The 13,828-nt window shown below is 41.8% G+C and overlaps 2 protein-coding genes and 1 long non-coding RNA gene across 4 annotated transcripts in view; 1 reads left to right on the plus strand and 2 right to left on the minus strand.

Annotated features, from left to right (window-relative positions):
* The window catches only part of LOC115575629 (integrin alpha-3-like), a 39,769-nt gene that overhangs the window by 6,909 nt on the left and 19,032 nt on the right, over positions 1–13,828 (plus strand). For both annotated transcript variants that reach the window (XM_030407850.1, XM_030407851.1), the window contains exons 4-6: positions 7,730–7,967; positions 9,036–9,205; positions 11,668–11,795. In XM_030407850.1, coding sequence (XP_030263710.1) covers positions 9,048–9,205; positions 11,668–11,795 — 286 coding nt within the window. In that variant the 5' untranslated portion in view covers positions 7,730–7,967; positions 9,036–9,047. The remainder of the gene's footprint in view (positions 1–7,729; positions 7,968–9,035; positions 9,206–11,667; positions 11,796–13,828) is intronic.
* On the minus strand, positions 97–1,796 carry LOC115575631 (uncharacterized). Its single transcript, XM_030407852.1, has 2 exons — positions 1,216–1,796; positions 97–1,024 (listed from the first exon to the last, which is right to left on the minus strand). The coding sequence occupies exons 1-2, from the start codon at positions 1,309–1,311 to the stop codon at positions 272–274; spliced, it is 849 nt and encodes a 282-aa protein (XP_030263712.1). The 5' UTR covers positions 1,312–1,796; the 3' UTR covers positions 97–271.
* On the minus strand, positions 3,694–5,616 carry LOC115575632 (uncharacterized). Its single transcript, XR_003982708.1, has 3 exons — positions 5,512–5,616; positions 5,032–5,124; positions 3,694–3,982 (listed from the first exon to the last, which is right to left on the minus strand). It is a non-coding gene; the product is annotated as an uncharacterized LOC115575632 (long non-coding RNA).

Here is a 13,828-nt window from a genome sequence, read left to right on the forward strand (position 1 = left end):
TTGAACAAAGTGTAAAATGTATTTCAATAAAAATATTCGATAACTTGAACAATATAAACAGATTTAATGTACTGTAAACATATAAACATTTTTCCATTTACAAGATTAACATTTTATTCAAGACAATATACAACTAATTTCAATATTATTGAACAATGTGAATGTATTTCAATAAACCAATATTAAATAATCAACAATATAAAACAGATTTCATGTAAGTATACACAGATAATTGCTATTTACAGGATGGGTGGTGCCATCTTCAAAAAAGCTACTTTGCCCAAGCCTTTACAAGAGGCCCATTTTCATAGTTCGTCAGGAGACATGCAACGGAATACAGCTGATTAATGCTGCCAAAAAGCCGGAGTGGAATTTCTGTGTCAAAGAACTTGTGTTCCTTCACTCGGCGTATGAGGCGTTCCACGTGCACCCTGAGTCGTGCAATGGCCTGGGTCTCCCTGACCTCACAGGCAGACATCTGGGATCGACCAGAGAGAAATGCTGGCCTATAGATTTTACATGGCACAAAGTCATCAACAAGAAAACCCCGGTCAACCATGATGGCCATCCCAGGTCTCAAAAGGGAGAGAATTCCAGACTCTCGTGTGATTTGTTTGTCGCTAATAGATCCAGCATATAGTGGTGAGATGAATGTGACCGCCCCATGAGGAGCAATCCCAAGCAGACCTTTAAGAGTACAGTGGGACTTGTATGCAGAGAACTCTTCACTTTGGAGAACAGGTGATGACGGGCATTGGCACCTCAGCTCCGTGCAATCCAGGATGACTGTAGTGTCTGCATAGTCCTTGAACTCTGTAGGCAAATGTTCCCTGATTTTCTCCTCTGGTATCCAGATTCTCACTGCCCCAAGTAGAGGGTACAGAAAGTTGCTCCAAGTTGTTATTATGCGACTGACTGTGGACTGGTGGACTCCATATCGGTCGGCAAGGTCACGCTGTTTTGAACCCAGTGCAAGATAGTTCAGAAACATGAACATCTCATCAATGGGCTGCAGGGAATGAGTCTGTTCAAAAGAACATTTTTAATTACATTATGCTTCTCTCAACTTATTGTCAGTATCTGACAATCACAACAAGGAGTTAAAACGTTTCATGGCCAAAGGCAGGAATAACTTCCTGTGATGCTCTGTGGTGCATCATCAATAATAATAATAATAATCATAATAATAACAACAACATTATTATTATAACTTACTGCAGTGGGAGCTGGCTCTGTGAAGCTACCTCTCTGTGCTTGTGTTACACTGACCATGGAAGGCAGTGCAGGCTCTACTTGTGCCCAGAAGCGCATGAGAAGGTCATGGGATGCAAACCTATAGAAAAACAATTAAGATGTCACCATTTATACAGTGTATCAGTGTCTACAATGATTTTTACTAAAAAGTACGAAAAATATATGATAACATCAGTCTTCATTATCCACACAGTCTATACTATGGATGCTGCTACTGCACAACTAATACATGACAGTAGTATTAGACAACAATCAGGAGTACATTTGACAATAACAATAACCAAGTAGGTTTGCTGAATTCTAATTTTATTAATCAGCCATTAAACTTTAATCGGGACAGGTGAATTTGTCTGTAAATTTAACACATTATAGTGCATCTAACGTTACCTCTAATCTGAGTCTGCTGGTTAGCTTACCTGGTGAAAAAATGGATGTCGCTGTCCGAGCCAGCAAAACGGTGAATGCCAAATCGCTGCTTCATACTACTTACTCGAGGCTTGGCACAAAGGTACACAACAATGCTCAGCTGTTGTGCTATCTGTGCGTTGGAATTTTAATTTGTTTTTCTGGGACGATGCCGCCATTTCTCCAAAAATCCTGTCAACTGTACGGGGAGCGGAAGTGGAGTAGCTGGCTGAGATTTTACCGGAACTACGTCAGCACCACTGTGTGCATATAGCCTATTCAATAGGAACTGAATTTTGATTAAGTTACGTAAACTATAGATTAAGTTTATTTGACTTGAAAAGTTTATTTGTTTTGAATCATTACACTATTGTCTCAACTAATCTTAACAAGTTCAGCTAACTTCAAATTTTAAGGCAGCCCGGACACTAACTTTTGTTAGTTGAAACAACTAGTTTTTTTTTACAGTGTAGTAGAAGAGATGACGGTGACGACAACGACAATGAAGAACAATATATGTATGTCATAACTACTTCCATTTCATTAGTTTTTCTTGTTGTGGGTTGTTACTGTTGTTCTTCATTGTTGTCGTCATCTCTTCTTCTCTCCGTTTGAAAGCCAGGGTCGTTTAGCGAGCTAGCTACCTACACATAGGTACTGAGCTGTGTCAGTCAAAATCTAACTAGCCAATGGGGACGCTCTGCTGAAAAGGCCCGCCTACCCGAGAGGTTTGTGCCAAAACTGCAAACAAAAAGTCAGAGAGCGCAAACGAGAAAGAGCTGCAGAGAGAGCACAAAGCTGAGAGTCAGCGCAAAAGTCTGTGCGGAGAGAGACCAGCAGAGGGAACCGTAAACAAAATAATGCATTATTAGAAGAGTAAAAGACCAATATTTTACACTATTTGACAAATTATTTGATTGCAAGTTCTAAGTTTTATTTTTGAAATGAGTTTTATGTTCTCTCAAATTCCTGTTTTTGTTTTACATTTAAGAAGTTTTGTTTGTTCATTTTGGCACAAATCTAATTCCATAGTCCAGATTTATGCCTGACAGGACGTGACGGAATTCCTGATGCAGGTAAGAACATTTCTCTGTTATCCATAAATCGTTAAAAAAATCACCAAAAATAAAAAAATAAAAAATTACACTGTAAAATCCAATTAGTTATCATTACTTAAAAAAAGCATGCAAACCGATTGCACTTAAAAAACCAAGTAAAGAGAACTAGGTATTTTAAGTTGTACTAACTACTATTTCCTTCATAGAGTACACTTATAAATGAGTTTAAGCAACTAAAACAATCAAGTAGAGTGTACTTGATAACTTTCTTTAGATGTACTCTGAACTTAGTAAAGACTACTCAGAATTACTATTTTAATCTACTAAATCATTGCATGTGAAATTTACTCAGTGTTTAGACAATATAAAACACCTATCTAAGTTGGACCAACTTAGCATTTCTAAGTTATATTTACTTGAACAGCAATCTGACGTACTTGCTAAAACCATGCAAACAAAGTTCAATTATATCAACTGTTTTGATTTTTCTTCCTTTTCAACTTTTTTTTTAAAAGACTGCCTTTAATAACATTTTAACACAACTGTAATATCAATAATACAGCTTAAAAACTGTAATAACTAACAGTTTATAGACCACAATGGTTAAAGAACCAACATTCTGACAATTGCACCTTTGTATCCCTGAATAATGTTACTCATAAATCACTAAATTAAAAGTATAAAAAAAAAACAACACAACATGCCGACAGGTTTAAAGTGGCTTCAACAAGCGCAAAAACCTGAGAGGGTAATGACTGGCAAACGATCTCACATATGTGTGAATGAATATATGTACATCTACAGCCTCTAGTAACTTGCTGATGAACCCATGTGCTGACAATTTGAGTGGAGTGTCTTAATTTAGTGAACAGTAAAAAACAACTGAATCCACTCATGAACAAGTGAGATTTGCCAAATGTCACCAGTCGTACATTTGCATTCTAACTCAACAAGAGATTTTTAAGACTTTGCAGTTTTGGTGGGAGTTTGTTCTCTCCCAAGCCGAGCATCACTCTTTGAATGAAGTCGAAAGTGTTTTTCATGGCTTTAGGGTAGTCCAAATGTAAAGCATATGACAGTCCAAACAAGAGGCAAAGTGCCTCGGGTAGGTTCGGGAGATCATCCATTACAATACCTCCCTCAACAATATTGGCAGTAGACACTGGGTGAAGGTGGAGCTGATTTGGAGTGAGTTGCACATCTTCACAGACGACAGTCAGAACCCCGACAGATACTTGTGCCCAGGTCTCATCAGTGTCACAATCCTGTGATGAAACCAAACAAAAACATTACAACAGGGAAATGTTGTAAATTGTCAATTCGAAATTGTCACCATTTCATCTGTCCTGCCGACACTGCCTTTTAGCCTTGCGCATTAAAGGAAAATTTCTCTATCATTTTCATAGTTAGACAACATGATCAATATCTTTTTTGTGTCTGTACATCCAGTAGCTAGCTTTCAGCTCTTAACATCGGGGCTTAGTTCAGCGCAAACAATGGCAGTGGCATACTCGGTAAAAGTGAACAAAATATTCACTGCCATTTGCGCTAAGTTGCGATGCTAACAGCTGGAAGCCAGCCAATGGACTATATCAATCTAGAAAACATTTAAGATTTTTTTTTGACATTTCTGCTTCATTTGATAGTGACAGTAGAGAGACAGAAAATGCTGGGGGGAGAGAGGAGGAAACATGCACCAAAGCGCTCCTTCCAAATCAAACCCCAGATGCTGTGGTTTGGACTCAGCCTTGATATGTTATACATCTCTACCAGGTGAACTACCAGACAAACCAAATGCATCTGCATTTAAAATATACTTTTTTGCTCTTTTTTAAATCTTAAATCAAATAGGCAAGGTCAGGAGGGCTCTGGCAGCTCACCTAGTAGAGTATGTATCACATACTTAGGCTGTGTCCTTACCACAGAGACGGGTTTGAATCTGTCCTGGGCCATTTGCTGCATGTCATCATCCCCTCTCTCTCCCCCTGGATTTACTGTGTCTCTACTGCATCATTCAAAACAAAACAGAAATTACAAAAAGAATATGTACAAGGTCTTGTACTTAAATAACTCTGTTTTAGAGATGAAAGATGTATTCCTCTCACTTCACAGGAGCTAAGCTGGTAACTTCACCCTGTTGGCATACACCAAACTGTCAGTTAGCAAGCAGCCCATGCCAATGTCTGTACTGAACTCATGGATATATTCAGTATTACCTTTTTTTTTTTTTTTTCCCCATCTCACTCTCATTGAGATACTGGCAAATACAAATCAAATTTCCCCATAACTGTAAGATGCTCCTCTGAGAACTTACGAAGCAGGTGTTGTAGAAGTCACTGGGGTCATCACCAAGTAGAACAGGGAGGCCTCGGAGTACAATGGTGCGCATAGCCGTCACATCTGGTTTCTAGAGGTGGATGATGAACAAATTAAGCTTTAGATAATGCAGCATTCAAAAGCTACAATACAGAAATGTCTGTGAAATTCTATACTAAATAAGTGTCACTGCATTATTTGAGTCTCAGTGTCTCCTTACTTCCACCAGGAAAACAAGTTATTCAAGGCCAAAAACTAGCTTCACACCATCAGAATGCACCCCCACTAGGAATGTTCCTGGCGACTAAAAAAATAACAATAAAAATAAAGTACTACTGGTGCCCATCTAGCCATATCCTCCCATCTTCTACCCCCCTAACCATCGTTGTTGCAAAAAAAAAGCAGCAAAACAGCAATAACTATTTGAAGTCAATTTACCATGAGAAATAGAGAGAGAAGAAGCCTTTCATAGACTTACTCCTGCATCAATTTGTTGCACCAACTCTGTCAGGGTCTGTCCCACACTTGCTTTCTTTGCCTTGAAGATCTCGACAAAGCATGGTGTGTGGCAGTCCAGGGCCTGAAAGAAGTCCAACTGTAGGTTCTTGGTGACTACCCTATTGAACTCGGCAAACACCTGCAACACACAGCAAAAAGCACGATGACTAAATAGGGTTGAGCCAGTGTCGAAAAATACATTCACAACTGTTAATAGTTTAATTTTCCATTTAGTATTTAGTCACCAAGCAGAATGACAGAACTACGGAAGATTGGAAGAGTATTAGGGCCACTGAAAAAAGATAACAATAATACAGGGGTAAAAATAAAATATATGCAGGAAAAAGTCTGAATTTCTCTGACTTTAATCTCAGAAATTAGAGAATAAATTCACCCTTAAATTTGTTTTCCTGTGGCCTTAATACTCTGGACAGAACAGACAGGGTGTAATACTGCAAAAAAGGCTCACAAAGGAAATACTATTATTATTATTATCATTATTATTATTATTTCAGTACTTGGAATTTAAAGCGAGCGAGAGCGTCAGCTACACAATTTTCATGACCAGGAATTAAAGTAGCTCGCAGAATTAGAATGTTCTTTTGTCTAAACATGTTCTTTTGACATGTTTAGAATGCATGTCCAAGTTAAACGTTGCATGAGACTGCTAATTATTGGTATTTTAGATCGCCCCTCATTGATTATTTCTATTGTAGCAGCGTTGTCACAAAACACCATAATTTGTTTCCTGGTCCGTCTGCTGCCCCATAGCGAACAAGCGACATCAATAGGGTAAAGCTCATAAAGAGCAGTGGATTTGGATTTGTTACTAAGGGACTGCATTTCAGGTGGCCAGATGTCTGCAAACCACTCGTTAATGTAAAACCCTCCAAAACCAACAGAAGGGGCCGCATCAGTGAAAAACTGGAGGGAATCAGAAGTCTCCACAAAGTCATTATAAAAGAAAGAAATACCATTACATCCATCACATAACAAGGCCCAGAACTGCAGATCTGAGCGACAGACTTCGTCTAAAACAGTGTCTCTTATTAAGGTGGCCTAGAGATAAAAGATCTCTTTTAGAGAAAATTGTAGAAGCAGACCAGGATTTAATAGCTTCTCTGATGCGAGTCAATTTGTCTTGTGGCAGTGACACTTGCATGAGCACACTATTGAGGGTTATGCCGAGAAATTCTAAGCGTGTGCAAGGGCCTGTTGTTTTTTCTTCTGAAAGAGCTACACCTAACTCATGGAAAAGGCTTTTGACTATGGAGATCAGGGTTTCCCGCAGAAAACTTGCTAAGCCCGGTTGTAGGTTGGGAGGGCGACCCACCGGCAGCGACGCATTTCTTTTTTTTGTGACAGGGGCCTGACACAGGCCATCAGCTGACTGATGGCAGTGCCCTATAGGTAACAGATTTATGACGTAGTAGACTTTACAGTGGTTCCATACTGCCTTGCATTAAATTAGTGTTAAAAGTTAATTGGTGGGCAATTACATGCTTTATGAGTCGGTAAAGGTATTTGAAACCACCAATTATGGCTTCATGCTCCATATTAATCACTGGCTCGAATGCTGCAGCGATTGACAAGCCTACAACATGAAAACAGTCGCTCGCTGCCTCTGAAGGATTCAACAGAGTGGCATCAAAAAAGATTTATTCCTCAAGCACAAACCTGTTCAGATGCCTCTTGTCACACAGCCGACTCTGTTGTCTGCGTACAATCATGTCATACTTTCGTTTTACCTCACAAGTATAGCTGTGTGTGTGTGTGTGTGTGTGTGTGTGTGTGTGTGTGTGTGTGTGTGTGTCTGTGTGTGGTGAAAATCAGATAAAGGATAAAAAGAGGAAGTCATCCCAAATACAGGAAGCTGAAATAAGCCGTGTGTGTGTGGGCAGTCACAGTTCAGCTCATAATGTTAGTCAAACCTTCACTTTCACCTTCACTGACACACACACACACATGAAACAGGAGTGTGTGTGTGTGTGTGTGTGTGTGTGTGTGTGTGTAGAGAAAGACAATCAAGGTGCCCTCGCACGCCCGAATGTCCTGAAGCCATTTAGGACCTGTGTGTGTGTGTGTGTGTGTCTGTGTGTCTGTGTGTGTGTGTGTCTGTGTGTGTGTGTGTGTGTGTGTGTCTGTGTGTGTGTGTGTGTGTGTGTGTGTGTGTGTGTGTGTGGGGGGCGGGTTAACAGAGGGAGAGAGAGAGAGAGAGACATGATTTAATTTAAGGGCGAGCGAGCACAACTGAAGAATGAGAATGAGAGGAGAGAGAGAGGAGTGTGGAGAGTCCTGTAGGAGGAGTATCGAGAGAGGAGGATCAGTCAGTGAGCAGACGGAGGAGACATCAGACGTAGCTCAGAGGGAATCAAACCAACAACCTGCTGAGGAACATTTGATCAGTTTTTATTAAAAAGACAGGAGGAGACAAAGGTTTGACTTTCTTTTTCTGCTTTTTAAATTGAGCTCAAATTATTCACAATATCTCTGAAGTCATCGAATCAACAAATGTATCTTTCATGTATCTGTTTTCATCTCATGAACTCATATTTCTCTGATGACTATCTTTCATTTCACTGGATTCACTTATCAGACACAACGACTTTCAGTGGTGGAGCAGCAACGATTGGTTGGTTCATCGATCAGTTGAAATGTGTTCCACAATTCTTTTTTAAAGTATATATGGTCTTTATTGTAAGAAGAGCTGAAGAGATGACAGGAAACAGGATAAGAGAGAGAGAGAGAGGCAGAGTGACACAGAGAAAAGGGCCCCAGGCCTGGACTTGAACCCGGGGCCGCCCCAGCGAGGACAAAGCCTCCATACGTGGGACGCTGCTCTACCAGCTGAGCTAAACGGCGCCCCTCAATGATCGTTTAAAGCTCTGCTGTCTTTGTGTTCGACACGTTTTAGTGGAGCCTGATGAAAACAACACCCATCTGCCAGGCCTCCAATAATTCTATCAATGATATCAGCCATCAGGGAAACACCCTTTTTTCAGGGTTAGGGTTAGTGATCGTCGAATGAAGCATTTGACTATTTCTGGGTTAACCGTAACCCTAATATTGAAAATAGCAACCTGTTCCCAGAATCCGTTCAGTTGTTTGCTTCCAGCTCGTTCAACGTGATGATTTGCTGCTTTTCATTGAATGAAGAGACAAAATAAGACATTAGAAGACTCTTATTTAATAAACTTAACCAATGATTCGATGAATAGTGAAAATAATGTAGAAAAAATGTAAACTAAAGAATTAATCACAGTTTTGTTTTTGTTTTTTGAGGTAAGAATACTTTTTAAATATGTCGGCACCGTAATGATGAATTACGTTCTATTTTCTGAGCCAGTGGGCAGAGCAACAGGAAGTCAGTCAGGCGTGGGATCAGCTGGTCACACAACCTCAGACAGCCAATCAAGAATCACTGCTGCGCAACAGTGTTGTCTTTCATCAAGTTCAATTAACTGTGACCCATCTCACGCTCACCTGGTGTTCTCATCCTCTCAGGTGTGCATCTCCATGGCGACAGGTGTGTGTGTGCTGCTGAGTGTGTGGGTAGGTGTGTGCATGGCGTTGAACCTCGACACGTCATTCCCAGTGCTGAAGATGGGCGGAGACGGAAGTCTGTTCGGGCTGTCTGTGGCTCTGCACCAGGACCCGAAGACAGACAACTACCTGTGAGTTCACACCTGTCTGTCTCAAACCTGTCTGACACACGTGCTGACATCTCGTGACATCACTTCCTGTCAGCTTCTGTTCTTTCATTGGTCTTTGTGAAAAATTGAAACATGTTGAAGTTTATTTATATTAATCTGAGTCAACCAGCTCACAGCAGCAGCTGGATCAGATGATATCAGATTTAATAATCCATTACTTCTTTAATTATGTTTCTTTTTGTTCTGGCGGTGTGACAGTCGGCGATGATGAAACAGAAGAAGAAGAGCTGACCTCACACAAACTAGCAACCGGCTGCCAGCAGAACGTTTCTAGACTCTGTTAGAGATGAAATTGACTGTTTTAAACGTTCTATAAATAAAATTGCTATCATGAAAATCTGATCTTAATAAGGAATGTCATTGTTCACAGGTCAGTGACATGATGAAAATCACTTATTGATCAGTACAGAGAACCAACGATCACAAATTTCTCATAACTGGCCTTTCTGTGCAGTTTCATAGCCGATCGTGGTTCAGCAGGTAGAGCGATCATCCATGAATCAGACAGTCAAGGTTCGATTCCCAGCCTCCAGTCGACATGTCAACATGTCCGTCTGTGTCGCAAACACTCTGACTGATCGCTGAGATGAGCAATGAGTCCATCTATCTAAATCCTGTTAACATCGTGTGACCTGTCACACATTGTGACACACACACAGCAGCTGTGAACACATGCGCTGTTACCGTGACGATGCTGCTGATTTAGTATTGATCTGATGAAAGTTGTTGAGAAAAGCTTCAGTATGACAGACAGTCATCTGTGTGTGTGTGTGTGTGTGTGTGTGTGTGTATGCACACTGTGGTGTAATAATGTGTTGCATGAGGGGTTCTGTAGATGAAAAAGACTTTTACCCTGTTACACAAAAGGAATTTAAACACACACACACAAACACACACACACACACACACAAACACACACACACACACACACACACACACACACACACACACACATATGCACACACATATGCACACACACAGTCAGGTGAATGCCCCGAAGTGTTAATAATGTGTTGGATTTCCTGAAATCTGAGAAAACATCAGCTGAGGCTGAGGAGCTTCAAAGAGTTATTGAGGAAGTTTCAGGGTTATTGAGAAAAAAACTGAGTGGTCATGGAAAGCCAATTGGAGGTTCAAGGAGTCTTTAAAGCAATTCAATGAGTCCTTGCTGAAGTGCTTAGTGGTTCTGGAGGAGATTCGATGAATTGTCAAGGATGTTGTTGATGTTCTTCAAGACGTGTTTAGAGAGTCTTTAGTTCCAAAGGTCTCTGAATAATGTCCACAGTGTCCTGTCTCACCTGTCTCACCTGTCTCACTCATCTCCCCCTCACAGTCTCTCTCCTTGGTCCAGAGTGTAGAGGTCACTCAGAGGTCACACAGCTCTCTGTCTCTAAAGTCACCATGACGACTGGCTCTTTATGTTCTCTAATTGGATTGGCTGCTAATGGACCACACACACACACACACACACACACATTAATCTTGTTCCCTCTGGGAGTTCAGGGGTCAAGAGGTAAATGTTTCTTCTGACTGGCTCATCCCATCAAGTGTCTCCCTCTGTGATTTGTTGGAAATCAATGTCTGATCAATAATTATGACAGGGAAGGTTTAAAGGCTCCTTTGGAGGTTGAGTGGTCCTTGAGGATGTTCCAGGATTCTTGTCAATGTTCCAGGAGTCCTTGAAGAGTTAAAACTGTTGTTTTAATATCAGTCTGTCAGGTCACATGACATCAGATCAAACAGGAAGTCACAGCTCTGACAAATGACACCATCACCATGGTAACACGTCTGATCTGATCTGAGGTCAGAGGTCACAGAGAGACCTGGATCAATTGCTGTGTGTTCAGCTGGAGCCCTGATCTTACAACTGTGTGTGTGTGTGTGTGTGTGTGTGTGTGTAGTGCTATCTGAATGAGTTTAATTTCCTGTCACACACACATACACACACACTTTAAATGAATTCTCAGCTGTTTGGACACATTTCACATATTGTTTCAGTGTTTCCAGTCCAGTTCAGCAGGGACCAGCACAGGCCAGTTAATCCAGTCCAGTCCAGTCTGGTCAAGTCCAGTAAGAGGTCTGGTGTGAGGGGGAGACTTTTCAACTCATTAAAATATAATTTTACAGCATTTAAATCAGCAATGAACAAAAGTCTAAAAGTGTGTGTGTGGGGGTGGGGGTGGGGTGGTGGGGGTGTCTGTGTGTCTGTGTGTGTGTGTCCTGGATGTCCTTCACACGTCTTTTCACTTATTCCAGAAGTGTCAGAAGAACTAAGATTCATGACAGAAGTCAGAAGTCTGCTTTACAAAGGTCCTGGAAAAGTCACGGAATCCTTGAAAGAGTTCTAGGATGTTTTAAACAGCTTTCTTCAGGACATTCCAGGAAGAAGCTTCAACTCACCTTCTACTGTCTCATCCTGACAGGCTATTGATCGGAGCACCCAGGGACAAGGCGGAGCCTAATGTTCCAGCCAATCGAACAGGAGGAGTGTACAGCTGTCAGATCACTGCTGACCAATCAGACTGCAGCAGAATGAAGCTCATTGACCCAGGTAAGACTCACCTTTAATGCCACACTCTTTGCAGTAGCAGTAGTAGTGTAGTAGTAGAGGTGTATGAATCGTGACTCATCCGGATCTTTAACCCGGCTCATTAAAATAACCTGCGAGTCGCGAATCTCTAGTATCATTAACTCGAATCACCTGAGTCCTACTATAATCAAATCTAAAATGATAAATAGCGTCACACAGAGCCGTATACATAGCAAGCTCGTAGCCCAATAGCCCCAGGCTTGCTACGAGCTTGCTACTAGTGTTTCCCGCACCGGCTTGCGTGCAAGCTCGTGAGCCTCGCTGCCAGAAACACAGCCGACTCGTAGCACTAGCTTGCAAGCCACGATGCCAGAAATGCACGCGACTCTAGTCAGAGCAGGATAGCGCAAACAACCGGCTACGTTCCGAATGAGTAGCAGACGAGCAAGTGAAGTCTCTTCCTTGCCCTCTTCCTTCCTCCTTACCCTAACCCTTCAGCGTGAAAAGCACATCCCCGTCATAGTACAACAGAGGCCATTCTTCCACTTCTGAAATAACATACACAATGTTCAAGATCTTTGCAAAATAAAATAATTTATATATAAATATTATATATGAATATTAAGTAGTATATTGTAAGTATGCTATTATTATCTCTATTTGGGAACTTTATCCATTTACACCTTTCCTACCTCAGTACTCTATTATTTATTTGTTTTATTTTGTTTTGTTTTATTTTATTTTATTTTATTTTATTTTATTTTAGTATCTGGTGCTGATCCGCCTCTGGAGGTAGTATCAGGGCTGCATTATTGGTGAGCCGTCCCAGTGTGAACAGATAAGCCGGAGGCGCGGAGCGAGGGCGTGTCGGGAAAAACAGCGTCTGTCACCGGCAAAAACTTTAACTCACCGAGTGTTTGTGATAAAAATAAATCACTGCGACCGTCAGCCCTCCTGACCGAGCCTCCGTCCCCGCGAGTGACGGAGTCAGACAGCGTCCAGTTTACTGATGGTGATTATGTGTAATTACGTAATTTAGCGCTAAAAATGTAACTTTGTCACTTTCCAGGATGTTTGGTGGGTCAGGATCTCAATCACTAGACATTATAACAGCATCCATATGATTATTAACTGTCCACGGGTTTAGATTTACAGGGGGAACACCTGGGAAACACCAACGTCATCAACACGACTAGTACCGTCACGCCTTTTTAGGAGCTGCAGCGCCAGCTTTCTGTGTAAATTACATGGCGGAACGGCGGAGATGCTTCTCTGTGTGAATCACCATCAGCGGAGAATTGGCGAACCACCGCTCTGGAGATAATGCGGAGACTAGGGGTGGGAATCGAGAACCGGTTCCGACCCAGAACCGGTTCCGACTGACCAATTCCATCGGAATTGTAGCCTCCGGCGTTATCAATTCTTCTTAACGATTCACTCATTTCCCTGCCTGCACGAGGAAATTTTGCGTCGCGGTACATTTGCATCACACTCCCTGATGACTCGGGCTTAAACCGCGAGGCAGCATCATGGAGAAGAAGAAGCGATCTATTCTGCTGTTTGTAATCAGTGCAATCAACCTGGATGCGAGAGGACGCTACTAAAAAATCGCTGCTTCTCAATTCGTAGCAAAACTGCTTTTTTTTGGAGAGATGTAAAGCCAAGCTGTCCCTACAAGCTCTGGGACTGTGCTACTAACTTTGAAGGCTGCACACCTGAACAATTGTCTCCATGGACTCACCTTTCTCCCCTGATCAGCTGCTAGCCCCGCCATCAGCTGTTAGCCTCGTTGATCAGCTGTTAGCCTAGCAACGCTAACTTTCAAACCGATGTACTCAATACTCTGTAGGCTGTCCATCGTTGCTCCGTTGGTCCTCCCTCCACCACTACCTCGGGGTTATTCACCTGGCTCCTTTATCACTCTCCTCTGCTGCTGTGCTCTCCCCCGGCAGCGGCGATGTTGGACGGGACCTCCAAACTCAAATCTGTTTATAAGGACGGTGCTATTCCCTCCGTGCGGACTGACAGGCGCCCAATTTGTTCTTTGTTTTGTT

The sequence above is a fragment of the Sparus aurata genome, chromosome 23, assembly GCF_900880675.1.
Source record: "Sparus aurata chromosome 23, fSpaAur1.1, whole genome shotgun sequence".
Taxonomy (NCBI): domain Eukaryota; kingdom Metazoa; phylum Chordata; class Actinopteri; order Spariformes; family Sparidae; genus Sparus; species Sparus aurata.

Excerpts from the sequence above, each read along its gene's own strand:
- LOC115575631 (XM_030407852.1), bottom strand. The coding sequence starts at position 1,311 with ATGCGCTTCTGGGCACAAGTAGAGCCTGCACTGCCTTCCATGGTCAGT. Across the intron at positions 1,025-1,215 it reads CAGAGCCAGCTCCCACTGCA|ACTCATTCCCTGCAGCCCAT; the intron begins GTAAGTTATAAT and ends TCTTTTGAACAG.